Source organism: Dreissena polymorpha, chromosome 10 (assembly GCF_020536995.1).
Source record: "Dreissena polymorpha isolate Duluth1 chromosome 10, UMN_Dpol_1.0, whole genome shotgun sequence".
In the NCBI taxonomy this organism is placed as follows: domain Eukaryota; kingdom Metazoa; phylum Mollusca; class Bivalvia; order Myida; family Dreissenidae; genus Dreissena; species Dreissena polymorpha.
Window position 1 is genome coordinate 35,996,970 of NC_068364.1, and position 27,390 is coordinate 36,024,359.

General features: G+C 38.7%; 1 protein-coding gene across 4 annotated transcripts in view; it reads left to right on the forward strand.

Moving 5' to 3' along the window:
• Positions 1–27,390, forward strand: part of LOC127848190 (prolow-density lipoprotein receptor-related protein 1-like) — a 188,257-nt gene that overhangs the window by 98,015 nt on the left and 62,852 nt on the right. For all 4 annotated transcript variants that reach the window (XM_052380489.1, XM_052380494.1, XM_052380490.1 and 1 more), the window contains 10 exons: positions 845–964; positions 1,943–2,074; positions 5,213–5,433; positions 12,501–12,602; positions 13,256–13,745; positions 15,197–15,347; positions 16,214–16,467; positions 17,929–18,048; positions 22,573–22,737; positions 26,449–26,532. In XM_052380489.1, coding sequence (XP_052236449.1) covers positions 845–964; positions 1,943–2,074; positions 5,213–5,433; positions 12,501–12,602; positions 13,256–13,745; positions 15,197–15,347; positions 16,214–16,467; positions 17,929–18,048; positions 22,573–22,737; positions 26,449–26,532 — 1,839 coding nt within the window. The remainder of the gene's footprint in view (positions 1–844; positions 965–1,942; positions 2,075–5,212; positions 5,434–12,500; positions 12,603–13,255; positions 13,746–15,196; positions 15,348–16,213; positions 16,468–17,928; positions 18,049–22,572; positions 22,738–26,448; positions 26,533–27,390) is intronic.

Consider the following 27,390-nt stretch of genomic DNA (forward strand, 5'->3'; position numbering starts at 1 on the left):
TTAACTAGAGAATGGGGCATCATGTTTCCCATGAAATAATGAGTATAATACAACCAATCTATTGCCAATAAAGCAAATAATTAACATTCATAAATTGTATGAGAGAAATTCTTGTTCTTATTAACTACTTTAAAAAACAACAAAAAACAATTATAAACGAAGAAAAAAATAGGATCACCCAGTTAATTGGGTGACTTCATTTCCCATTATTTGAGTTGAATGAAAAATAAAAAATATCAAAATTAAACAGTTAAAATTGTTTTGGACAGTGAAATTGAAAGGGGAACATTTTAATTAGTAAGTGAAATTCTTTGCAAAGCATGCATAATTAATAAAAATAAAAATCAATTTTAATTCCCAACACTTAATTTTCTTTTGGTGTTGACATAATTTTGTGGCAATGATCATGTTTTTAATGAAGATTAAATAATAACAGGGGCCTTTTTTCCCCTCTTTGTAAAACGTCCTATGGCTTCTCAATTTGTGAAAAGATGAGACTCAAACTTTTTAATATTGTGAAAAAATGAATCACTCATTGTTCAGTATTGTAAAAAGATGAGTGACAAACTGTTCACTATTGTAAAAAAAAATGAGTAAAGAACTTGTCAAAATTGTGCAAATATGAGTTGTAAACTTTTTAATATTGTGAACAACTTGAGCCATGAGCTTTTCAAAATTGTGAAAAAAATAGTAGCAAACTTTTTAAAATTTTGAAAATTAAGCCGTAACCTTCTGGACACTGTAAAAATTTGAGTACCGCACTTCTCAAAGTTGTGAAAAAACAACAATTCTCTAAGAAGAAAAATACCCTTGTTGTATTACCCTAGGAATGTTTTCCTTCCAGATATTGATGAGTGCAATTTATATCAACCTTGCACACAACTGTGTGCCGACGCCAAGATTGGGTACCTGTGCTCCTGTCATCCGGGATTCAAACTAGCCACAGATAACAAAACATGCGAAGGTACAATTCCATTTGTGTAATTCATGTTTTTTTAAATTGTAAACGTAATATATTTTGCATATAACATATTCTATTTAAAATGCAAAAAATTAGTACATTTGCTTCACTGAGTTTTTCTATGTTAATTAATTATGGTACATAGAAAAAATTGCAACTTAACTAGGCTGAATGTCATCTTATTATAGCAGGAATTCTGTATGATTTTTTCCTATTGTGAATTTAAAAATTAATTTTAATCATGTCTCAATATTGTAAAAAGGTATACTGTTTGGTTTTGTGAATGGTACCAGATATCAGCATGCAAATAAATGACTATAGTGTCATTAGTTGAAATAAAAACACAATTAAACAAACACAAAATAAACTTACCCACTCTTTTACTTAAAGATCAACTAATGCAATATGGAATTCCCATATTGTCTTTATTAGGCGTAAAACCCCAAAAAACAAACAAATTGTATATTGACCCACTTTATTACTTATTTTTTAGACATCAACAAATGCGATGCGATACTGAGTAACCATATTTTCTTTAGTGTGTGTAAAACCGAAGAAAACAAACAAACTATACATTGACCCAGATTAATTTTTATATTTTGGACGTCAACGAATGCTATACTGAGTTCCCATATTGTGTTTAGTGGTTGTAAAACACTTTTTTTTTAGACATCAAGAATGCAATATGCAGTTCTCATATTGTCTTAAGTGGGCGTTAAACCCAATGAAATAATTTATTGACCCACATTATTTTTTAGACATCAACGAATGCGATGCCGAGTTCACATCTTGTGTTTAGTGATGATCCCAACAAATTTAACAAACTATATATTGACTCCATTATTATCCCCTTCCAAAGGCGAAGGGATATAGAATTGGCATTGTCACTCTGTCTGTCAGTCCGTCTAGCCATCTGACACAAAACCAATTTTCGGCGGGGGATATCAATTAAATAAATTTGCTTTTCGTTAATTTTTTTAGACGTCAACGAATGTGACACGGAGTTCCCATGCTCTCAGTTCTGCAACAACACTCCAGGCTCCTATTACTGCACCTGCGAAAAGGGCTTCGATTTGTCGGCCAACAAACGAGACTGTGCATTCTCTGATCAGGGTATTGAGATTTTGCTTTTCTATACCCTAAAGAAGAGGAATAGAGAAATGGCATGAGCTTCATTCTTGGACAACTGGGTTAAATTAATGCGCTTAAAGTGCCCTCCCAGGTTAGCCTTTGCAGTTCACACAGGCTTATCTGGGACGACACTTTCGGTCTTAACCATTTCAGTGCTGGAACCGAATTTTGAAGGCCTTTGCAAACAGTTTGGATCCAGATGAGACGCCACAGAACGTGGCGTCTCATTAGTATCCAAACTGTTTGCTATTCTGATAGTATTCTTTGAAAAAAAAACGAAGAAAATGCTAATTTTAGAAATTCAGCAGACGACATTTTAGCAGACGACAAATTTCCCAGCATGCAAAGGGTTAAAGTGCCCTCCCAGGTTAGCATTTGCAGTTCACACAGGTTTATCTGGGAAGACACTTTCGGTCTTAACTTGATTTTCGCTAAGAAGAGACTTCCTTGAAATGAAAACTACCTTTATGGAAAATGGAAAATTTAGTGGAAAATGTCCTCACTGATTAGCCTGTGGTGACTATAACATGGGATGACACTTAACGAACATGCATTAAACCCAGTTTTACCAGAACGAGTCCAGTGTTTTTTTTTCACAAATAGGGGAATGGTGGCGGGGCCCGTCCAAAGGGGAAAAACGTGCCGTTTTTAAGGAAAAAGGGAAAAATAAAAAATTCACTCTTTTATATGATATGATATTAATTATATGAATACACATGAAAATTAATTTGATATATATTTATCATATGAGAGTTCTTTCTAAAAAAATAAAAATATTTTTTTTAAATTTTTTTTTACTTCTGGAGGGGATTTTTTCTACAAAATTGGGGGAAAATATATACTCTTTTTTGAGGGGAATGGGGCCGGATAAATATCCATAAAAAACACTGGAGTCTTACATCATCTGTCCTACCTTCTGCCCGTGAGTCTGTCACTTTCGTAAAGATCATAAAGGGATAAAATGACCATAACTCTGTTTTATAATTAGAGTTATTTCCCTTTTTCTTAATTGTACATGTGCCAAGCACAAATTCATAAGCTTTATAGGGATTTAAATACTATGAAAATAAAATTACCATAAAAACGCAGTCATAAATCTACCCGGCTCATAAGTCGGGGGGTATACTTTGGTACCAAAATTGGAGATTTTGAGTATGTTAGCTTCATAAGTCGAGTCAGAAAGTTTCTGTTTACGAATTTCATAAACAGATACCATTTTAAATGTACATGAAGTTGTGGTAGTATTCTATACATTGCACATGACGTCACTGTGGAACTGTTGAACGTAGGCAAAGCCAACACATGTATTCTAAATTTCGTTTAATATATTCAATACGATTTATTGTGGAAATGGAAAATAATATTTTTCAATATAGACAAGCAAAGCATAGGTCCACTCACAGTTGTGTCCTTATTCTTACGCCAATCACACACTAGTTTCTCACTTATACCAAACTCACGTTCAGCAGCACTGTTGTTATTTTAATTCTCCACAAACTCTATCACGCGTATTTTAAATGCATTGTCATAAGCCTGGCGTTTGCGTTTGCAAGGCATTTTCAAAGATTTATCGTAAGTCCAGTTGTGTTTTTGTTTTTCTAATTAATAAATGGTTGCACTCAATAATCTACGCTAGTTATTATCCACAAACTATTTTCCGCTTTTAATCCGATGAAACAATATTATCACTGTAATCACGGAGTGTATATTGATTGTAATCTAGAGTCCGTGCTGTAATCCAATCTTTGTACATTTAATCTGACTGTCAAAACAATTGATTAGTGTCTCGGTAAAACGTGTTTTTATAACAATGATTGACATACCCAAGAGACCGCCAACTCCACCTTTTTCTCTGAAACAGTTTCAAAGGCAGAGCTATACACGTGCTCAAGCATAATGGGACGATTGCAAGCGAGTTACAAACACACGATTGGTTAAGCATATCGCTTCTCTAAACAAAGGAATCCAATTTTGTCGGCGAGAAAGGTGTTCTTTATGGCTTCTTGACAGGAAACGGCTTTCCTTTGATGACGTCAAACTGTCAATTCACACATATTGCGAATTTTCGCGAGACTTTTAATGATGTCCTTGATTCTTTGTTTACATGAACAGTAAAAAAACAACACCTGCTTACATGAAGACTTTGGATTAAATTATCAAAATAAAAACAAGAGTAATTGCAAACTGTGATTATATTAATTGGTAAGTATCAGTAAAAATAAGACGTTTTGTTAGTCGTAAATCAACAAAAAAAATTTATACAACAACAACAACTTTTGCCGCGGGGATCAATCTCCATCGAATTTCATTATTTTTTTCATGGAATTTCATTATTTTTTTCATGCACCACCCCATAAGTCGATACCGGTTTTTTAATCAAATTTTGGAGGTACAAAATCTCGACTTATGACTGCGTTTTTACCGTAACCAATAGGTTGTACCTCTGTAAAAGAAATTTAAGAGGGTTACATTGTAGTTGATCATTGTTCACACTTTTCACCTCAACTGGATTTTAGTTTAGAAGAGACTTCCCTTTAAATGAAAAAAATCCATGAAAGGGGAAATTGTCATCTGTTATTAGCCTGTGCGAATTGTAAAGGCTAATCTCAATGCACATGCATTTAGCCCCCTTTTCCAAGAGAGACCCTCATACACAAATGCATAAAAATGCAAGATCATGTAAATGATACAGTTGTCAATATCATAAAAAAGCAATACGTTTGAATACAAGCAAAGTAAATATCTATCATTATGCATCTATAGTTCAAAAACCAGTTTAACGACAGGTCACAAACAGCCCAAAACAAAACAACAAAGCCAAACGCAAATGACAGACAATTTAATTACACAAGGGGAAAAAATGGATTTATTTGCTTATTTAACCCTTTCCCCCAGAAGTGAAAATGGCTTTTCAACCAGCATAAAAACAGAACAGCCTGCAATTGACTTGCAGTCTGTTCAGGTTTTATGCTGTTTGCTGCTCATCAGTGTCTAAGGGTTGGAAATTTAGCCTTTAAAACTTGAATCTAGTAAGAAAGGCATATCATTAAATGCAACTTTCTAAGGAACTACAAATGTGTCAAAATACGTATCTCAGTGGTAAATGGTTAATCTCTCTAGGCAACCCACCGTTCCTGCTCGTGTCCAACCGTTACTTCATCAACCGCGTGGATCTGACCCCTGACAACACAACAGGAATGTACGCTACGTCCGTCGTCCAGGCCAACCTGTCGCACTCAGTGGCCGTGGACTTTGACTACAAGGAGAACATGATTTACTGGACCGATATAAGGAGCCAGAGTAGCACCATCAACCGGCGGAGACTGGATAGAAACGATACGGTATTCAGAGTTTATTTTAACATCGTTCTTGGAAAACGGGGCTTAATGCATGCACGCACAGTGTTGTTAGATAGAGTACAACCAAAACGGGATATTACCCAGAATATCTCTTATTCCGGATGCGATATACAAAGGCCGACATTTTTGTTATTGACTTGATTGTTGCTTCTGTTTCGCTGGATTCTTCTGTTTAACAGAATAGAGAAGTTTTTGTATTGTGTTAAAACATTCTCCTTATATATATCCGTGTATTTCTGTATTGTTTTGTGTATTTGTTTGTTTGTTCAAGGCAAAATATGCCTCAAACACGTGGCTCATGTGGACACATAAGGGCAGCATGGGACAACCATGGTAGCTGCCTGTCGTGTGCAGGATGTACCCTGGATAACTGCTGCCCTTTCTGTGAGCATTGGTCTGCAGATACCTGGGCCATCAAGCGTCGACCCTTCAAGAGTCGTGGACGCAACAAGAATAGTTCAGATCAAAGTAGGGAAAGTTCCGTTTGTCGGGATTTTTCACCACACGATCTTGACCATATGCCACCAGTAGCTGCCAAGCATCGGTCCTTACCCCGTGACGACACCGGACAAAATTTGCCCGGTCCGTTCATCGGAAATGACCAGTTGACTGGTCCGGAGACTTCATCGGTCACCGGTCAACATTGACCGGTCCGGTCACCAGTCATGCTGTCACCGGTCACCGGTCAACCGGTCACTGACAGGTCCGGTCACCGGTCATGCTATGACTGGTCCGGTCAACCGGTCACCGGTCATTGACCGGTCCGGTCACCGGTCATGCTATGACCGGTCCGGTCACCGGTCATTAACAGGTCCGGTCACTGGTCATAAAATGACCGATCCGTTCACCGGGTACCGGTCTGTGCCACAGACCTTTCCGGACCGTAGATGTTGACACTACCTTGTCAGTACTCCACAAAGGTAGACGCAGCCGCGTTTCTACTGTGAGTCACATACGTAAACATGTAGTGTCTGAAGTTTCCGGCTACTCCTCCACCTCGGGCTCGTCGTCGTATGACTCATCGTCTACTTCAAATAGCCCTCATCATTATCGGAGGGGACGTCGTTCACGCTCACCGAGTGTTTCTCGGCATAGATTGCCTCGTAAAGAGCGATCACGCCAGCGCTCGGGGAGACGTTCGATCAGGAAACATCATTCCCAGCGCCTCCGAACAGTGTCTCGGCGTCGCAGGGATAAGGGACATAGACCTTCCTCTATTAGGCGTTCTCGGACTCCTAGGTCCCCTAGTCGATCCTTCTCTGAGGAATCTATTGACACCCTTCCACGTGTGTCGGCCTCTATGTTGGCCTCAACACACACTTCGGCCGTTCCTACAACCACTGAGCATAATTTGTATTCAAACACTAGTTTGCATACATATCAGGCTCAAGGTACAGGGGTTAATCTAACCACTTCGGCTGCGTTTTCAGCCCCACGGGTCTCTTCCACATTGCATAGAAGTATACCTCGGGCTGCCGCTACACCATCAAATCCCAATACTTTGTGGATCCAACAGTCGCCGGGAATCTTTGTCCCTTTTTCGACTGATCCTTTACCAGCAACCTCTGGTATTCAAAGTGAGTCTGCTGACTTGATCTCTGAGAGACCTAACTCACCAGCTATATCTTTGATGGTGCCGGAAAACGATTCTCTCATGATAGAAGCGAATGAATCTATTATTCCTTCTCCTATATCCACCGGTTTCAATCAATCCAATGCTCCCGCAGATGGTTCGATTGAGGCGGGTTCAGAGTCTAATGAGGCCGAACTTTATTATTTGGCCTCCATCAATCAGGTATACGAACTTATGTTCAATACCTTAGATGAGGACTTCTGTCCCCGCCCTTCCTTGTTTCTCACAGGATCTGCAGTTACCATTACAGAACAGGTAGCACGCAGACGAGAGCCCGGCAGGATAAGTAAGGCTACTTCCCGAGTGGATCTACGCCTTCCTATTGGCTCTTCCACAATGGCTGTTTTCCAGTCACTTGAACCAGCCAATAAGCCTTTGCCATCTCCATGGAAAGCCCCTAAGGAGCTGACGGAGCCTAAACAGATGGACGGCGGAAAAAGTTATAAGGCCCCGGTACCCGACCCTGCTACCGGTTTGGACCTTTCCAAACTTCCGGTTCCTGATGCTGACATTAGTAAGCTGTCACTTACAATGCCTTCATCATCTACCCATACATCAGTCCCTCTTTCCCTGTTGGAAAATTGGGAACTGAGAGAACGCCGTTCCATAGGTCTGGCTAACCAGCTAGATCTCATGGCAGCCACAGCCTGAGACTTGGTTTGGGAGCTCTCTGATTCAATCCCAGAGGAGCTCCGGGCCTTGTTGATACATCTTTCACGTACTACGCAGTGTTTTTCTCACAATGCTGCGTCGTCTATGTCTGAGATGTTAAGGCTTCGGAAAAACCTCATCCTCTCTTCCTTGCCCAATAATTTCCTTTTGGAAACAGGCGTCAACTCCCTTCAAACTGCTCCACTAATCGCAGATTCTCTTTTCGGAGGGAGGATACAGTCGGCACTTACTGCTGATTGTGAAGATCAGATACATGCCTCCTTAGCTAGGAGCAATTCCTGCCAGCGCCCTGTGGTTTTTAAGCGCCCTGCTTCTAAGCCCCCAGGAGCCCCACCGGCCAAGAACGCTAAAAGGGACAGTTTCCCTACTAAGCGTCCGTCTGCTCCGCGTCAGCCCACAAATAGGCTTCCTTTTCAGAACAGAACAACTTCCTATTGGAAGCCTTCTGTAAACCAAAATTGGAGTAAGGGCAAAACCCAATGCGGACAAGAAGTCATTTAATCCTTCTTCCGGCAAGGGTGGATCTCCTAAAGGTCAGCCCTAGGTCATACCCCTTTCTACCGCCACAACCTCTGATGCCGGAGGTACTAGTCGGGGCCAGACTTATGCACTTCGCAAATCGATGGCTCCAAATAACTTCGGACGCGTGGGTTCATTCTCTTGTCACACAAGGCCTCACTTTTCAATTCGAAAAAAGGCTCCCACTCTCTCGCATCCCAATAGATCTGGTATCTCCGCATCCACAACTTCCAGACTCCATACTCGGACTCCTGGAAAAACAGGCGGTAGAAAGGGTTCACGACCCTTGTTCTCCAGGATTTTACAGTCGCCTTTTCCTTGTTCAAAAGAAAAGCGGCTCCTGGAGACCAGTCATAGACTTAAAAGTGTTCAACACATTTCTAGTCAAACCTACTTTCAAGATGGAGACTCCTGCCTTCATTCGGCGCTCCATCAAACCCATGCACTGGGGGGGTTTCCTTGGACCTGGAAGATGCATACTTCCATGTTCCTATCCATCCCAACTACCGGAAGTACCTGCGCTTCTCCTTTCGAGGCCAGGTCTACCAGTTTCGGGCGATGCCCTTTGGATTGGCCACAGCTCCACGAGTTTTCACCAAACTCATGGCCGCAGTGAGCGCACACCTCTGATTACACGGGGTTCAACTGCTTCAGTATTTCGACGATTGGCTCTTACACCAGCTCGATCGTTGACTGCTTCTGCTACATCTAGAGTTCTCTTGGAAGGAGCTCCCCTCTTTAGGACTCCTTCTCAATGTAGCCAAGTCAGACCTCATTCCCTCTCAGGATTTCATATTCGTGGGAATGAATTTTCTGACCCACATCAATCGGGTCAGGGTCTCACCGCAACATGTATCAGACCTCCTTTTGAAGGTCAGATGGGTGCTGTCCCAATCTCATATCACAGCTCAAGATTTCCTCTCACTCAACGGTATCCTGAGCTCTGTAGCAGACTTCGTGCAGTTGGGACGTCTCTTCCTACGTCCTATTCAGCACTATCTCTCAGCTCGATGGAAATGGTCTCCAGACAATCTGCTTACACAGATTCCCATCCTTCCGTCCTTAGTCCCCCACCTTCAATGGTGGCTAGACGAAGAGACCCTGTTGGCAGGAGTACCGCTTCTTCCCCTGCAACCGTCTTTACATCTCATAACGGATGCGAGCATGGAAGGTTGGGGCGCTCACCTGGAACCCCGCAGCCTGACATTATCAGGATTGTGGTCTCCTCAGGAGTCTCTCCTGCACATAAACAATCTCGAAATGCGAGCAGTCTTTCTAGCTGTTTCTCAATTCCAATCACATCTTCGGGACTCCTGTGTGATGGTATCGACAGACAACACATCAGTCTTTGCTTACATCCAAAAACAGGGCGGTACACACTCTAACTCCCGGTATCTGGAAACAATGAAATTTCTTGTTCCTTGCAAGAGCCTCAATGTCTCTCTCTTGTCCAAACACATACCAGGTCATCTCAACGCCCTGGCGGACGGTTTGTCTCGCAAACACCAGTTACTTCCATCGGATATTCCTTACATTCGGTTATCCACTGGTCGACCTGTTTGCGACCAGAGACAACCACAGACTTCCTCTGTATGTGAGTCCAGTGTACGAACCTGCAGCGTGGGCGGTAGACGCGCTTTCGTTCGATTGGGATCAACTGGACGCTTACGCTTATCCCCCACCCATTCTAATTCCCCAAATCTTAGGGAAAATCAGTGTGAGCTCTTGCCGGATCCTCCTGATAGCCCCTTGGTGGCCCAGGAGATCCTGGTTCAACGACCTTCTCGGTCTCCTGTACGAATTTCCCAGGGAACTCCCGCACAGGTCAGATCTCCTATCTCAGAGAGGCAGACTTCACTTGGATCCAGACATGTTACATGTCTGGCCGTTATCAGGCAATCCCTGCAGAAGAAACGCTTTTCTGTCAGGGCTTCAACGCTTGTTGCCTCTTCAAGGAGAAAGTCCACCAGAGCAGTCTATGATGCTCGCTGGAAACTCTTCTCTAATTGGTGTGTTCGAGGGAAAATTGATCCCCTCAATCCCTCTGCTAGACGCATAGCGGATTTTCTAATCTATCTCTTTGTTGATAAGAAACTTTCTCTAAGCTCCATCAAAGGATACAGATCTGTGCTTTCCCATACCTCGGCTTTTCGTAAGTCATCACAAGTATGCGCTGACCCAGCCATTTCGGAACTGATCCGAGCCATGGAACTTAAACGTCCTGTGTCTCGTTCTCTTACCCCCAAATGGGATTTGGCTTGTGTTCTTGGATCGCTTATTAAAGCTCCCTATGAACCCCTTAATCAGGCTTCTTTACAGTTCCTAACCTGGAAGACCGTTTTCCTTCTTACCATGGCTTCATCCAAACGTAGAAGTGAAATTCATGCTCTTTCTATCGAAGAAAGCCATCTTCGTTTTGATTCCTCCGATGGCTCTGTCACCTTGTTGTGTCAGCCAGGATTCCTTGCTAAAAATCAACTCCCCTCAATGGCTTCTAAACCCTTCAAGGTCCCAAGTCTTTCTAGAACTTGTGGTAATAAAGATAAAGATAGACTCCTCTGCCTTGTCAGGTCTTTGAAGTTCTATCTTAGTAGAGTTAAGTCTATTCGAGGTTCTAGCAAGAGACTCTTCATTCCCTTAAAAGGGGGGGGGGCGATGTGTCTGCGGCTTCTATTTCCCGTTGGGTAGCCTCGACTATAAAAAGGGCTTACTCTTCTCTTTCTTCAAGGGATTCATCCCTTTTTAAGATTAGACCGCATGAATTACGAGCAATGTCGGCTTCGTGGGCATATATTAATCATACCCCACTCTCTGACTAGCTTCAAGCTGCTTTCTGGAGGAATCAGACCACTTTTTCATCTTTTTATCTTTGTTCTCTGGAGTGCCAACAGGACAACTTGTATTTGTTGGGCCCCCTTGTGGTTGCACAAACGGTAGTATCTTCTACGGCATAGGTATATTACGCTTATCCGTGAATTCAGTTAATACCGTTATAACGAAGATTAGCTGAGAACCTGAGATATGGGTTCCGCTGTGATGGGGAGATTTTCGCGAACCTTCCCGCCTCAGCTGCAAAGTCAGCATATGATATCAGGTAACGTAATAAAGCTATTAAAACAAATTTTTCTAGTAAAATTCATTTTAATTAGTAATTACTTACCTGATATCGGTAAGTCCCACCTCCCACCCCGCTCTTCGTCTAATATTTCATATTTTTTATTGGAATAAGAGTGATTCTGGGTAATATCCCGTTTTGGTTGTGCGGCTACACGGCACTATATGACCGTTCTGACCTAACCGACGGGTTTATGAAAAGTGTGGGATTCTTTGACAGAAAGATTCCGGATTATTTACGATCCCTTCGGAGTTAGTAGCATATGATATCAGGTAAGTAATTACTAATTAAAATGAATTTTACTAGAAAAATTTGTTTTAGGCTTTTAGTTTTCTTTGTCTTTGAAATCTTCTACAATTGTTTTTTTGGCTTCCAAACCTTCTTCATTTATTTTCTTTGGCTTCCAAATCTTTTACATGTGTTTTCTTTGGCTTGGAAATCTTCTACATTTGTTTTCTTTGGCTTCCAAATCTTCGACATTTGTTTTGGCCATGAAATCGTCTACATTTGTTTTATTTGCCTTCAAAATCTTCTATATTTGTTTTCTTAATTCCGCTTCATTATCTTTCACATTTGTTATGTGAAAAGACAGCATCAACATAACATGCTTTGAAGTAAAATTTGCAGTCAGATGCTGTTAACCAGTTTTGGAAATTTAAATAGCTGTATCGCTATATACACTCCCCCCCTCCTTTGTTGGCGTCATATTTTCATAAGGGGGCTAGGAGGCATTTATGGAAAGTTGAAATCATGGTTTTCTTTTATATATGTCACTAGAAACAAAATACTGTGTAGATCACTATGCAAACATGTAATGTGGCTTGGAAGCTTGTATATTGTATTAGGGTTGTACCTTATAAGGGAAGGTGCCTGTACAAAGAAGTAGACAGTGTTTCAAACATGGCCAATGTAAATGACAATATATTCCATGTGAATTTCCAGCTACGATACCCGAACAACTACTTTAGGCTGCTCATGAGAACTTATGGTGTGCTTCCGACAAAGATAAAAACCAGCATTTTGTATGTTTGTATATTTTGTATATTTTGTTAATGGGGCTGTAATGAAAACCACAATATAATATGAAAGTTTTGATGTTCTCTTTCCCAGGAGGTTCTTCATAGCTCCACAGTGCTCAACCCGGACGGGATTGCAGTGGACTGGGTGGGACGTAACCTGTACTGGTGCGATCGCAACACGGACACCATTGAGGTATGTGGCTGGTTATTGTGTATTTTTTTATGCTTTCCGGTGGTTTATAGAGAAATATCAGTGAATTAAAACTGATAATTCACTGTTTCAAACAGTGAAAATTAACAGTGAAAATTATCGATAATTTTCACTGTTTGACAGTGAAATTACATCATTTTTTAAACGAAATGACGTCATTATTCCAGCAAAATTCTTCAGTTAAACTCTTTAATAATGTAAAAAAATGGGGGAAAAAAGCATATAATAAAAAGAAAATTTGTGAAAATATGTGAAAATATTGATTTCTATGATCACTTGTGAATTAAAATCTATATTCCAGAGAATCCAACAAATATCCTCTATTTTATAAATAAATAAAAGCAATAACACAACACACAAGCTGGGTTCTTCAATGCCCTTTAATAGCCATGATTTTCTCAATAATTAATATATAATAACAAAGCAGTCCACAAATTGCGCCCAACGTGGGACTTCAGATATCACCATGGTATGTTACTTTATGGAAAACAGATTTCAAGTTAAGAATTACTACTGCGAACACTATAGCTGAATGTTTTCGCGCAAATTGTGATTAACACTTCAGTTGCTTTACATATACTCAAAATTATCGATAAGGGTTACAACCAACTGTTAAAAAGTTAAATGGGTTACAGGTATCAACTCTCAACGGGAAGTACCGCAAAGTGCTCGTGAAGGATAAATCGTTTTTACGCGAGCCTAGAGCGTTGGAGCTGTTCCCAAAATACGGGTACCTGTTCATTTCTGACTGGGGCGATCAGCCGCACATCAGTCGGTTATCAATGGACGGAGTTCAGCGAAAACATATAATAACGGAGGACCTCGCATGGCCGAATGGTCTGACGATCGATTACGTCACCGAGAAACTTTTCTGGGCTGATGCAAACTACGACTACATCGGTATTGCGGACCTAGACGGGCAAAATCGCCACAGAATTCTGGAGGACAATGTTCCTCATCCGTTTGCCATAACAGCTTTCGTTGATAAGATTTATTGGACGGACTGGGAGAGCAATGGCGTCCATTCGGCACGGAAATTCTCCGGGGACAAGCATGTCCAGATAGCCCACATGAGCCACCGCCCGATGGCTTTGGTCGTGTTCCACAAGCTGCGACAACCAGAGAGTGAGTTGCTAGAACAGTCTTAATGTTTCAAACTGCTGACATTTTCAATGTTTTTTAAAATGATAAATCCACAGAGATTTGTCTGAATAGCCTTAATGTTTCAAACTGCTGACATTTTCAATGTTTTTTAAAATTATAAATCCACAGAGTGAGTTGCTAGAACAAGCCTTAATGTTTAAAACTGCTGGCATTTTCAATGTTTTTTAAAATGCGAAATCTACAGAGTGAGTTGTCACCTTTCTGCTAGAAAGCATTGGAGCCGCGCTCTGGGGACACTGGGCTTGATGCATGTGCGTAAAGTGTTGACCCACATTAGCCTGTGCAGTTCACACTTTCTGCTTTTATGGAATTTTGGTTTTCATTTCTTGAAATTCCAGTCTCAGTGGAAAGTTTTGTTCCTGATCAACCTGTGGGGACGGGACAACACTTTGTATGCAGATGCATTAAACCTTGTTTTCCCAGACTCTGTCTCATTTATGTAACAAAATGCTGACATTTTGCACTGTAGGTATAAAGTTACTGTTGTATTATTATGCTTCAACTTACTGTATCCTCTTTGCATCTATTATAGTCTTTATACTCTAGATTTTCAAAATTTGTAGATTTTAAAAAAATTCCAGATTTTTTAAATTTCTAGATTTGTAAAATTTCTCGATTTTTATAATTTCTTGATTTTCAAAATTTGTAGATTTTTAAATTTTCTAGATTTTTAAAATTTCTAGATTTTCTAAATTTCTAGATTTCTAAGGTTTTCTTGATTGATAAGTGCCAGAAATGTTTCAAAACATCAGCGAAATATTCTACACTTTTTTTGTAAAAATTGTGCCTTCATTTTAGACCAAACCCACTTTGTATTTGCAACTGTTTGTACATCCATTTTGCGAAAGTATCCCACGCATTAATTTGAGAATGTGAATAAGTATTGTAGTAATGAATATCTGGAGGGAAATACAAAATTTGATGTACCCTGCTTATTTTGGTTTCCCCCCAGCTGCCTGTCTGGACTGGGCAACACAATAAGTGTGAAAATCATATAAAATGAGCCAAGCTCTGAGAAAACCAGGCTTAATGCATGTGCGTACAGTGTTGTCCCAGATTAGCCTGTGCTGTTTGCACAGGCTAATCTGGGACAACACTTGAAACTTTAATGGTATTTTTTTTAAAGGAAGTCTCTTTTTTTTAAACCCAGTTTAGGTGGAAAGTGTTATCCAAGGTTAGCCTGTGCAAACAGCACAGGCTAATCTGGGACAACACTGTAGGCACATGCATTAAGCCTGGTTTTCTCTCAGCTGGGCTCATTTAATAAGATTTTCACACTTATTGTTTTGACCAGTCCAGAGAGGCAGCTGGGGGTAGCCAAAATGAGCAGGGGACAGCAATTGTTTTATTTCCATCGATATATTCCTCATTATCTGATATTATGATATCGTGATATAAAATGCTCACTTCAGTGGATCCTAACCCCTGCGTCGCCCGCAACTGTTCATACCTCTGTCTGCTGACGGTGTCAGACAGGCCGGGCGGATTGGCGCAGGCTACCTGTCAGTGTCCCGAGAACCACGTCCCTGTTGGGAAGAACAGCTGCAAACCCAACTGTGACGAGTAAGAACAGTTCATGGGGTCACTTAAAAATTAAATAACCTGTTTCAGGAACTCTGGGCTTTAAGCATGTGCGTGATGTGTTGCCCCAGATTAGCCTACGCAGACGGCACTGAATAATCAGGGACTACACTATTTGCTTGTATTGTGATTTATTGAAGGAAGTCCCTTCTTAGTGAAAATCCAGTTTAGGGGAAAGAGCAGTCCAAGATTGCAAACTGAATATGATGATCTGGGACGACACTTTACAGACATGCATTAAGATAAATTTTTATGCCCCCAGATCGATAGATCGGGGGTATATTGTTTTTGGCCTGTCTGTCTTTCTTTCTTTCTGTCTGTCATTCTGTCCCAAAACTTTAACCTTACAGTAAAGTTTTGCAATAACTTTTGAAATATTGAACATAGCAACTTGATATTTGGCATGCATGTGTATCCCATGGAGCTGCACATTTTGAGTGGTGAAAGGTCAAGGTCAAGGTCATCCTTCAAGGTCCATAAAGCCCAGTTTTCGCAGAACAAAGCTCAGATGTCCGTTTCTATGGTTAAGAAGATTTCAGTTGCTATGGTTACCTAGATGTCCATTTGTATGGTTAACAACATTTCCGTTTCTATGGTTAACAAGATGTCTGTTTCTATGGTGACGAGACGCCTGTTTTTATGGTTACAAGATGTCCATTTCTATTGTAAACAAGATGTTCGTTTCTATGGATACGATAAGATGTCTGTTTCTATCATTAACGAGATGTCCGTTTCTACGTTAAACAAAATGTCTGTTTCAATGATTAAAATTTAAAGATGTCTGTTTCTATGGGTTAACAAGATTTCAGTTTCTATGATTAACAAGATGTCTGTTTCTACCGTACCAGGAGCCAGTTCCTGTGCAAGCAGAGCTCCAAGTGTATCCCCCACTGGTGGCAGTGCGACAAAAATCAGGACTGCGAAGACGGCTCGGATGAGAACATGGAAAATGGGTCAGAGTGCGCGTCATACCCTTGCTCTCAACCGGGTCTATTTAAGTGTAGCAGCGCCAAGAATGCGAGTGGTTGTGTCCCACCGAGCTTTATTTGCGATGGTAATCGGGATTGCGATGATGGGTCTGACGAAACAAAGTACAACTGCAGTATGTTGTTCTACATTTTCTACTTTATATTTAACATTGCCATGTGTTGTTACAAAATGTTATGGAAATAATAGAAAAATATTGAATTATTCAATCAGATCATGTTTTTAATTCTTTATAATTTTATCAATTTCAAATGATCATTATTCATAAACAAAATTGTTTTTTCATTATGAGTGTTAGTCATAAATGTCGTTTTGCTACCTGATATACAATGTTCTTTTATCTTTTGGATCGGTGACAAAAAATGTGTGGAAAATGTCATTTTGACAATATTTGAACAAGCCCCTTTGTGAAATTTTATTGAAATATATGCATGTTTGGTGTTGAAGTATTAACTATTTATTTTCATTTGAAAAGTAAACGATAACGATCTTACAATCGCACGTATAAATTATATGGATAACATGGTTTGCTTAAGATCGCATTTGTTTGCGTTTAGCATACATACATGTACAAGTTTTGAGCTGGAAATGGTCGTTGAGCCTCGTTTTGGGAAAACTGGGCTTAATGCATGTTTGTAAAGTGTCATCCCAGATAAGCCTGTGCAGTATGTACGGGCTAATCAGAATCAACACTTTCTGCTTTAATGTGAAACAAAAATAAAGTTTAGGTGTAAAGTGTTGTCCCTGATAAGCCCGTGTTGACTGCATTTGTTTGTTTAAAGGTAGTCAAAAACCCAGTCTGGCTGAGAGCCTCGTCCTGGATTAGCCTGCACAGTGCGCCCAGGCTCTTCAGGGACAAAACTCTTTACTTTTATGGACTTTTGTTTGAAGAAAGTCTCTTCTAGCATAAAATCAAGTCAAAGCGGAAAATGTCATCTCACATTAGCCTAATATGGGACGACACTTTACGCACATGTATTTAGCCCAGTTTTCAAGCAGCAACTCTCAATGGTCACCATTGTCTGCTTATAATTATGTAAGTGCGTGTTTGCCATAAAAATTAAAAAATAAAATAAAATCATGGTTTGCGTGAATTTTTAAACACATACCCCTGTTATGATACAATAAAAGCAGAAAAAGTCATCCCTTATTAGGCACAGGCTAATCTGGGATGACACTTTACGCACATGCAATAAGCCCAGTTTTCACAGAACGAAAGTCATATGGTCTCCAAAGTTTGATTAAAATTGCATAAGTGTGTGTTTGGCATAAAAAAGAAAAAACAAACAAATAAATATATAAATGTGCCGGGCTCTGTGAAAAGGGGGTTTAATGTATGTGTATAAAGTGTCGTTCCAGATTAGCTTGTGCAGTCCGCACAGGCTAATCAGGGACGACACTGTTCTCTTTTATGGAATTTTGTTTGAAGAAAGTCTCTCCTAGCATAAAATCAAGTCAAAGCAGAAAATGTCATCACACTTTAGCCTAATATGGGACGACACTTTACTCATTTGCTTTAAACCCTCTTTTCACTCAGCATGGCCCTTTATAAAGAATGGTTTGTGCGTATTTTCAGCCACGTTCCCTTGTATGACGGGCCAGTACAAGTGTACGGCAGACAACATGTGTATCAGCAGCTTCAAGGTGTGTGACGGCAAGCATGATTGTACGGACGGAGCAGATGAACTGAACTGCAGTAAGATCTATTACATGTTTGCTGTTTTCATCTCTGATTGCATCACATAAAACCTTTCATTAGTCAAAATGACTATATGCAACCAGCATAAAACCAGAACAGCCTGCGAGTAACTCGCAGTCTGTTCAGGTTTTATGCTGTTTGCTGCTCATCAGTATCTTAGGGTTGGAAATTTGGAAATCAAGCCTTGTACATTTGAATACAGTAAGAAAGGTCCTTAATAACATTTAACTTTATAAATGACTACAAAAATGTCAAAATACGTATCTTAGTGGTACAGTAGATTTCGCTTAATTAAATAGCCCATTTGTCACTTCCGAATATTTAATTATCCGGTATTATTATCGTGTTTTTAACCTATTTCAAAGCTTTATTGTTAAATATATTGCGAAATAAACTTGTTTTGTTCAATAAACGCATATAAAAGCGCAGATAGTTTTTTGTTCTTCATTATACGGTGCATTGAAAATAATCCACTCGTAATATTCACTCACCGGTTACATTATATACTACATTGTGTACATTGGCACTGACGAGTATACTGACGAGAAACACGTACAAACGATTTAAAACATATTTTGTTGTTCTTGTTTGTTTGTTGTTCTTGTTTATAAATGGATACATGCACATTATAATTATTCAGCATATAAGGCCACGACTTTTATATTTCTTGGTTTACAAAACCGCCGACCCTAATTTTTGGAAAATGGGAAAAAAAATAAAATCGGAAAATCGTCTTTTTTTATATATTTTATTCCCGACCGCACTGAAAAACGAGCGAAACGAGAAAAAAAAAACGATCCGGTTTGAGTACGGTTGCGAATAAAATCAAGTAAGTACAATCAACGATTGGTTCACCATATATTACAGAGATCGGGATATTTTTCAATGTGACACAGTATGTACCAGTCCTTTTATGGGCACTTATCAAAATTTATTTAATTACAGACAATAGGAAAATCAGCGTCAGTAAAATGTCGACCGCATCAACATTTATTTCCGAGTCTGTGACGCAAATATATTGTTTAACATGTTTATTATATTAAACAAACCCGATATTATAGTAGATAAAAAAGTATTACCTTGCAATTTGATAATTAGTATAAATAATCCAATAAAACACTGCCATTATTTACGATAAATGTGTTTAGGAATTTTGTAAACACGTCCGCCATAGTTTATAGGAACTGTACAGAAAGTTTGGAAATCGGAACAAATCGGTATATCTCGGAAAATCATTGATAAATGTATTTGTCGTTTTAATGCTTAGGGCCGAGTAATTTCGGCAAATCGACACTCAACTTGCGTAAAATACTAGCTCAATTAACCGTTAAACTCCGCCTCCGTTCTCTGCAAAAGATTCGAAGGCGGAGCTATGCACGTGCTATTATTAAATTGGAGGATTGCAATTGAGAAACAAACGCACGATTGGTTCGGCATGTTGATTGCTAGACAAAGGAAGCCAATTTTGTCGGCGCGAAATTTGTCGCTTTATTGCTTTAGACAGCAAGCGGCTTTCCTTTGATGACGTAAAACTGTCAATTCACACAGACTGCACATTTTCGGAAGACTTTAACTGGCTCCTTGTTTACAATTCCAGTAAAAACACTTGCTAACATTAAACTTTGGATTAAATTATCAAAATAAAGCAAAAGCCAAGTTGACAAATAAATTATGATTGTATTAATTCGCGTCAGTTCAAATAAGACGTTTTGCGTTGTAAATCAACGAGTTTTCATGACAACAACAACTTTAACAAACATTACCGCGACGACGCGGGGATCGATCTACATCGATTTTTTTTCATGGACGATGTCATAAGTCCAATAAGAGCAAACACATACTTTGTGTATGAGTAGTTTATCTTGTATAAGATTTATGCAACGGGCATCGCATTGCGTAATGGTGCGCATCGAATTACGGAAATGAAGCGCAGTTTTTTGTTTTAATGGGAGAAGAACGCATGTCATTTAATGGAGTGTTTAAAATTGCCTGATGTTACAAAAGGTGCTTTTAGGTGACTCATTTCATTTGAAGATATAGATGTGTTTCATTGCATAATTTGATTTTTCGTCTCTGTGTTAAGGTTATAAAAGATATGATGTCTTTGTTCTGATGTTATTAGTATTAACTTATTTTTCCAATGATGTTTTTTTTTTTTTTTTTTTTCGACCGCCCGATGGACCATTTTCAAAATAATTTTTGTAAACCAATATAAAAAAAAGTCGTGGCCTAAACATTACCATACAGCATATTAACATAAACATACAGCACATAAACATACAGCATATAAACATACAGCATATAAACATACAGCATATTAACATAAACATACAGCATATAAACATACAGCATATAAACATACAGCATATAAACATACAGCATATAAACATACAGCATATAAACATACAGCATATAAACATACAGCATATAAACATACAGCATATAAACATACAGCATATAAACATACAGCATATAAACATACAGCATATAAACATACAGCATATAAACATACAGCATATAAACATACAGCATATAAACATACAGCATATAAACATAAACATAAAACGCATATACACAGTAATTATGGAATCCAGTTGATGAATTTGGTGATCTTCGTTTGTCGTCTGCTCTTTTCTGCTACTTTCTCAAACCAATTCTTAAAGGTCGTAGAAGGCTTTGTAGTCGCTTCATCCAGTGTCCTCGAGGAATCTTCTGCAAACTGTTCAGCAAGACACGTCAACAGGTTGATTTCGGCAACACACTCTTTAATTGTTTCTAAGCGACAACAAACTGTTGAAATGTGTTACTCGACAGTTTGCATTTGAAAGTTTGCGCCTGACTGCACACTGGAGACTCCAGTGTTTGCATTGTACTTGCTCGCATACTACACCTGTTAGTCACGTGACGCTTCACAGACGCTGCATACATGCGTGGTGTGAAATGAAAACAAAGGCAGTCAATTGAGCGTGTCTGTCAAAATTGTCAATGCGATGCGTATCCTTGGAGATTTATTACATTTTTTGCTGGATTATAGTGTGCAATAGAAAATTACGCCATATTTCCTATCAGAATATGTGGAGTTTTAACAACGGGAAGAGATGCAAATGGTTTGGTTTTTTCAATTTCTATTCAATTAACCAAATTATTTGATTATCCAATATTCAATTAAGTGGAATCTACTGTAAATGGTTATTCTGTTAGTGAACTTTTTTTGATGATATATGTATTTGTTTGCTGTTTTGAATTACAATATGTGGAAAAACTAAAAATAAATAAATATTTTACTGTCTGGCGATTGTTTTCTCATCTTTCAGATGACTTTCAGGGGTGCAATTTCTCCTGAGTTGATTTGTCGCTGTTAATGTCAAACTTATTTTACAAATAGTTATTAAAGTTTACTAGATTTATTTAGAAGTTAAGAGATATAATTATTCCATTAAAAAGCATTTGTGTTTTACTTGTGGGGCGGGGTTAACTAGTTTGCATATGTCCGTCAGCCTCTGTGTTTCTCCAGCAATATCACTCATTTTCACCAAACATAAAAATAATAATTCAAATTATTATTTTTGTGTGGGTTTTTATAACCATTTTGGGATTGAGGCAGGGGTCTTTAAGATCAGGAAAAATCACCTCGTTTTAACTTTAATGGAGAAATAAGTGTGTTTAGCAAATAGTTAAATATTGAGAATAAAAGTGTTTTCAATATAGTTTGTACAAAGGTTCAACTTAGTGGAAAATTTATTTTAACAAAACAAGTATGTGTGTGTGTTTGTGTGTGTGTGGAAACCTTATATTGGGAATTTAAGGCAGTCATTTGGGAGAAATATAAACTGTTTGAGATTGGGAATGGAGCTCATTTTTGGCACCAAATTTGACCCCAAAAAACCTACTGCAATCATCAATAAAGAGATAACACAAACTTTGTTGTCTTTTCAGCCAGTTGTTGGTTACAGCATTCAATATCAATGGTAATGCCTCTAACGGCAGACATTTGATACCTTATTCTTAATTTTACTTTGCAGCAAAAGAGGAATGCCTATTGACTCAGGCCCTTAATTTATATTTTACTTTGCAGCAAAAGAGGACTGCCTGTTGACCCAGTTACTTGATTCTTATTTCACTTTGCAGCAAAAGAGGACTGCCTGTTGACCCAGTTACTTGATTCTTATTTCACTTTGCAGCAAAAGAGGACTGCCTGTTGACCCAGTTACTTGATTCTTATTTCACTTTGCAGCAAAAGAGGACTTCCTGTTGACCAAGTTACTTGATTATTTGTTCACTTTGCAGCAAAAGAGGACTGCCTGGCGACCCAGTTACTTGATTATTATTTCACTTTGCATCATGATTTTTCACAGAGTTATGGCCCTTTGAAATTTTCCATTAACTGTATATATAGTGCAATTCTTGTCCCCCCAACTACCAGACGTTTCCTTTTATCTGAATATATAGTGCAATATTGTTACCAAAAAAACCTTTGGGAAGCAGCACCCGTCTCCGACGGTTTCTTGTTTCACTTTGCAGCAAAAGAGGATTGCCTGTCGACCCAGTTCCGATGCAACTCGACCGGTAACTGTATTCCCTATCTGTGGCAATGCGACGGCGACTACGACTGTGCAGCTCTGGAGGATGAGAAGGACTGCGACAAGCGAGCGTGCAAGGAAAGCTACAAGAAGTGTAACAAGACCAGTAAGTATGCCGTTCAAAGATTTCAAGGAAAGCTACAAGAAGTGTAACAAGTCCAGTAAGTATGTCGTTCAAAGATTTCAAGGAACACTACAGAAAGTGTAACAAGAACAGTAAGTAATTGTTTCAAAGATTTCAAGGAACACTACAGAAAGTGTAACGAGACCAGTAAGTAATTGTTTCAAAGATTTCAAGAAACACTACAGAAAGTGTAACGAGACCAGTAAGTAATTGTTTAAAAGATTTCAAGGAAAACTACAAGAAGTGTAACAAGACTAGTAAGTATGTCGTTTAAAGATTTCAAGGAAAACTACAGAAAGTGTAACAAGACTTGTAAGTAATGGTTTCAAAGATTTCAAGGAAAACTACAGAGAGTGTAACAAGACCAGTAAATATGTCTTCAAAGATTTCAAGGAAACTACAAGAAAAGTAACAAGACCAGAAAGTATGTTTTGAAGAATACAAGGAAAACTACAAGAAAAGTAACAAGACCAGTAAGTATGGGTTTCAAAGATTGCAAGGAAAACTTTAGGAAGTGTAACACGACCAGTGAGTATGGGTTTCAAAGGTTTCAAGGAAAACTACAGGAAGTGAAACAAGACCAGTAAGTAATGGTTTCAAAGAGTTTTCACTTTTTAATGTTCACATAGTGTATGGAAAATTGCAGGAATTGTTCCAAGGGTATTATAGATTCATCAGTTGCTTCTGTTCATTGAGATTATAAGAGCACCATTTTGCGAAAACTGGGCTTAATGCATGTGCGTAAAATGCTGTTCCTGACTAGCCTGTGCGGGCCTTCCAGGCCAATCAGGGAAGATTTTTTCCGCTTTAATGAAACTTTTTGTGTAATGGAAGTTTCTTATAAACGAAAAACACATCTAGGGGGAGGTGTTGTCCCTGATAGGCCTGCAGAGGCCAATCTGGGACCACACTTTACGCACATGTATTAAGCCCAGTTCTCCCAGAATGGGGTGCATATGGAAAACAACAGGAAGTACAAATGAAAAAAAAAAATAGTTAAATACTTTTCTTTTTAGCACACCTGATTGCTCAGGTGAGCTATTGTGACCGGTCTTTGTCCATTCGTCCGTCCACTTTACACTTTAGAGGCCACATTTATTGTCTGATCTTCATGAAAGTTGGTCAGAAGCTTTGTCCCAATGAAATCTCGGTCCAGTTCGAAACTGGTTCGTGCCGGGTCAAAAACTAGGTCACTAGGTCAAAAAAAAGAAAAAACTTGTAAACACTGTAGAAGTAACATTTTATGCCCCATCTTCATGGTACTTTGTCAAAATGTTTGTCTTAATGATGTGTTGGTTGAGTTCAAAAGTGGTTCCGGTCCATTGAAAAACATGGCCGCCAGTGGGCGGGGCAGTTTTCCTTATTTGGCTATAGAGAAACCTTGTTAACACTCTAGAAGTCACAATTTTTGCCCAATCATCATGAAAGTTGGTCAAAACATTGGATTTATTGATATCTCGGACGAGTTTGAAAATGGTCCAGATCGGTGAAAAAACATGTGAACACTCTAGAAGTCACATTTTTGGCCCAATTTTCATGAAATTTGGTAAGAATATTTGTTTCCTTGATATGAGAGTTGAGTTCAAAAATGGTTCCGGTCAGTTGAATAACATGGCTGCCAGGGGGGGGGGCAGTTTTTCTTATTTGGCTATAGAGAAACCTTGTAAACACTCTAGAAGTCACAATTTTTGCCCAATCATCATAAAAGTTGGTCAAAACATTGGTTTTATTAGTATCTGGGACGAGTTCGAAAATGGTCCAGATCAGTGATAAACCAGTGGGCGGGCATTTTTCTCTATATGTATATAGTGAAAACATGTGAACACTCTAGAAGTCACATTTTTGGCCCAATTTTCATGAAATTTGGTCAGAACATTTGTTTCTTTGATATTAGAGTTGAGTTCGAAAATGGTTCCGGTCAGTTGAATAATATGGCTGCCGGGGGGGGGGGGGCAGTTTTCCTTATTTGGCTAAAGAGAAACCTTGTAAACACTCTAGAAGTCACATTTTTTGCCCAATCATCATGAAAGTTTGTCAAAACATTGGTTTTCTTGGTGTCTCGGACGAGTTTGAAAATGGTCCAGATCGGTGAAAAAACATGGCCGCCAGTGGGTGGGGCATTTTTCTCTATATGTATATAGTGAAAACATGTGAATACTCTAGAAGTCACATTTTTGGCCCAATTTTCATGAAATTTGGTTTGAACATTTGTTTCCTGGATATGAGAGTTGAGTTCGAAAATGGTTCCAGTCAGTTGAATAACATGGCTGACAGAGGGGGGGGGGGGGGGGAAACTTGGCGAAAAGATTGGTTTTTGTATATATCACATAATTAATGCCATTATTATTGCCATTAGATTGTCCAAACTTTCATTATATTACACAAAATCCTTGTAAACACTAGAGGTCACAATTTTGTTTGAGATTTTATGAATCTTGGTCATAATATTTATTTTTGTAAGCAAAGTTTGATGTTTGGTAACTCAAATAAAGGTCACCTGGTCAAATCTTACAAAAACAAAATCACTCCATATGCCAGAGTTTTGGTTCAATAATGATGGAACTTAACCAGGATGTTTGTCTGGACAATATCTAGGTCAAGTTTGACGTTTGGTAAAGATTGAATGAACCGACTCCTCTCAGGTGAGCAAACTAGGGCCATCTTGGCCCTCTTGTTCTGAAATTGCTGTGTAATTATACGCCTTTCAAACACAGTTTATTGATCACACTTATCTTTGGATTTGTCGTTCGGTCAGTCCAAATAAAATGTTTGTTGATTGCATATTATCTTGACTTTAACTCACATTGCTTTTGGTTAGCTTTTTCTAATCACTAATGACAATTGTTTTTCCAACATCATCAACATTTAACTTGTGAACACTCTAGTAGCTATATTTATTCCAAATCTTTATGAAACTTGTTGAGAACATTTGTTGCCATGAAATCTTGGATGTGTTGGAAACTGGGTCATGCAGGATCAAAAGGTTGTTCACTAGGTTAAATTAAAGAAACAGATTTTGAACACTTTAGAGACCACACTTATTGTCCAAACCTCATTAAACTTGAGAGCATTTGAGCAAATGATACCACAAAACTTAATTTATTGGGGTAAAAATGTCTTGCTGATATCTCTGCTGAGTTTTGAACTGGGTCATGTTGGGTAAAAAACTAGGCCACTAGGTCAAGTTAAAGACAAAGCTTGTGTGCAGTGTAGAGGCCACACTTTTTACCAAATCTTTATAAAACTTTGCCAAAATATTTGTGTCAGGAATCTAGGTCACAGGGTATCAACAACTAGGTCACTGTGTCAATTTAGCTATAAAAACCTTTTGCTCAATAATAATGAAACTGTCTTAAATTATTTTTGTGAAGTGATATCTTTGCAGAGTTTAAAAAAATAGTTATGTCAACATCACATAAGCTAAACAAAACTTTGGGTCTCCAGTGAGCAACCTTAGGCATTTTATACTCTTGATAAGCGCTTAAAATGAAATTTAAAGCAATAACATTTTCTTCTCAAGTGATTCATACATTACAGAGTTATTTGCCCTTTATTAGAATTAACTTGGAATAATGTTTTGCAGACCAACATCAAGACTAAAGATTGTCTTACATTTGAGTGGCAATTTTGCTGAAAGAAACTCAACAGTATACATGTAATATATAATAATACTTGTGTTGATTTTGTTTTCAGACAAGTGCATACCCGAGGCCTGGTTCTGTGATGGAGAAAATGACTGTGGGGAAGGAGATACTTCTGATGAAGGAGAACTTTGCCGTAAGTATTGACCTTGGTCTTGCATAAAGAATTGACCTTGACCTTGCAGAAAGTATTGACCTTGACCTTGCAGTAAGTATTGACCTTGACCTTGCATTAAATATTGACCTTGACCCTGCAGTAAGTATTGACCTTGACATTGCAGTAGGTTGACCTTGACCTTGCAGTAAGTATTGACCTTGACATTGCAGTAAGTATTAACCTTAACGTTTCAGTAAGTATTATCCGTGACATTGAAATAAGTATTGACCTTGACATTGCAGTAAGTATTGACCTTGACTTTTCAGTAAGTATTTACCATGACATTGCATTAAGTATTGACCTTGACATAGTGGTAAGTATTGGCCTTGATATTGCATTAAGTATTGACCTTGACATTGTGGTAAGTATTGACCTTGACATAGTGGTAAGTATTGACCTTGACATAGTGGTAAGTATTGACCATGGCATTGCATTAAGTATTGACCTTGACATTGCAGTAAGTATTAAGTAAGTATTAACTAGTGGCAGACTCTTTATTTATTAAATTTTTCAAGCTTCAAATGTTAGCCAAGTTCCCTGAATAAAAATTGTTCTTTATACCCCCACAAACGAAGTTTAGGGGATGTATATAGGAGTGAGATTGTCTGTTGATCGGTCGGTCTGTCTGTCGGTCAGTTTTAAGTGTCCGCTCTCTAATTCAAGTTGTTTTCATCAGTCTTCACCAACCTTATTCAGATGTTGTATCTAGATGATGTCTAGGTTAAGTTCGAATATGGGTCATGCTGGGTCAAAAACTAGGTTACGGTGTCACTAAGTGTGTTTTGAACATTCAGCATGGTGTCTGCTCTCTAATTCAAGTAGTTTTCATCCAAGCCT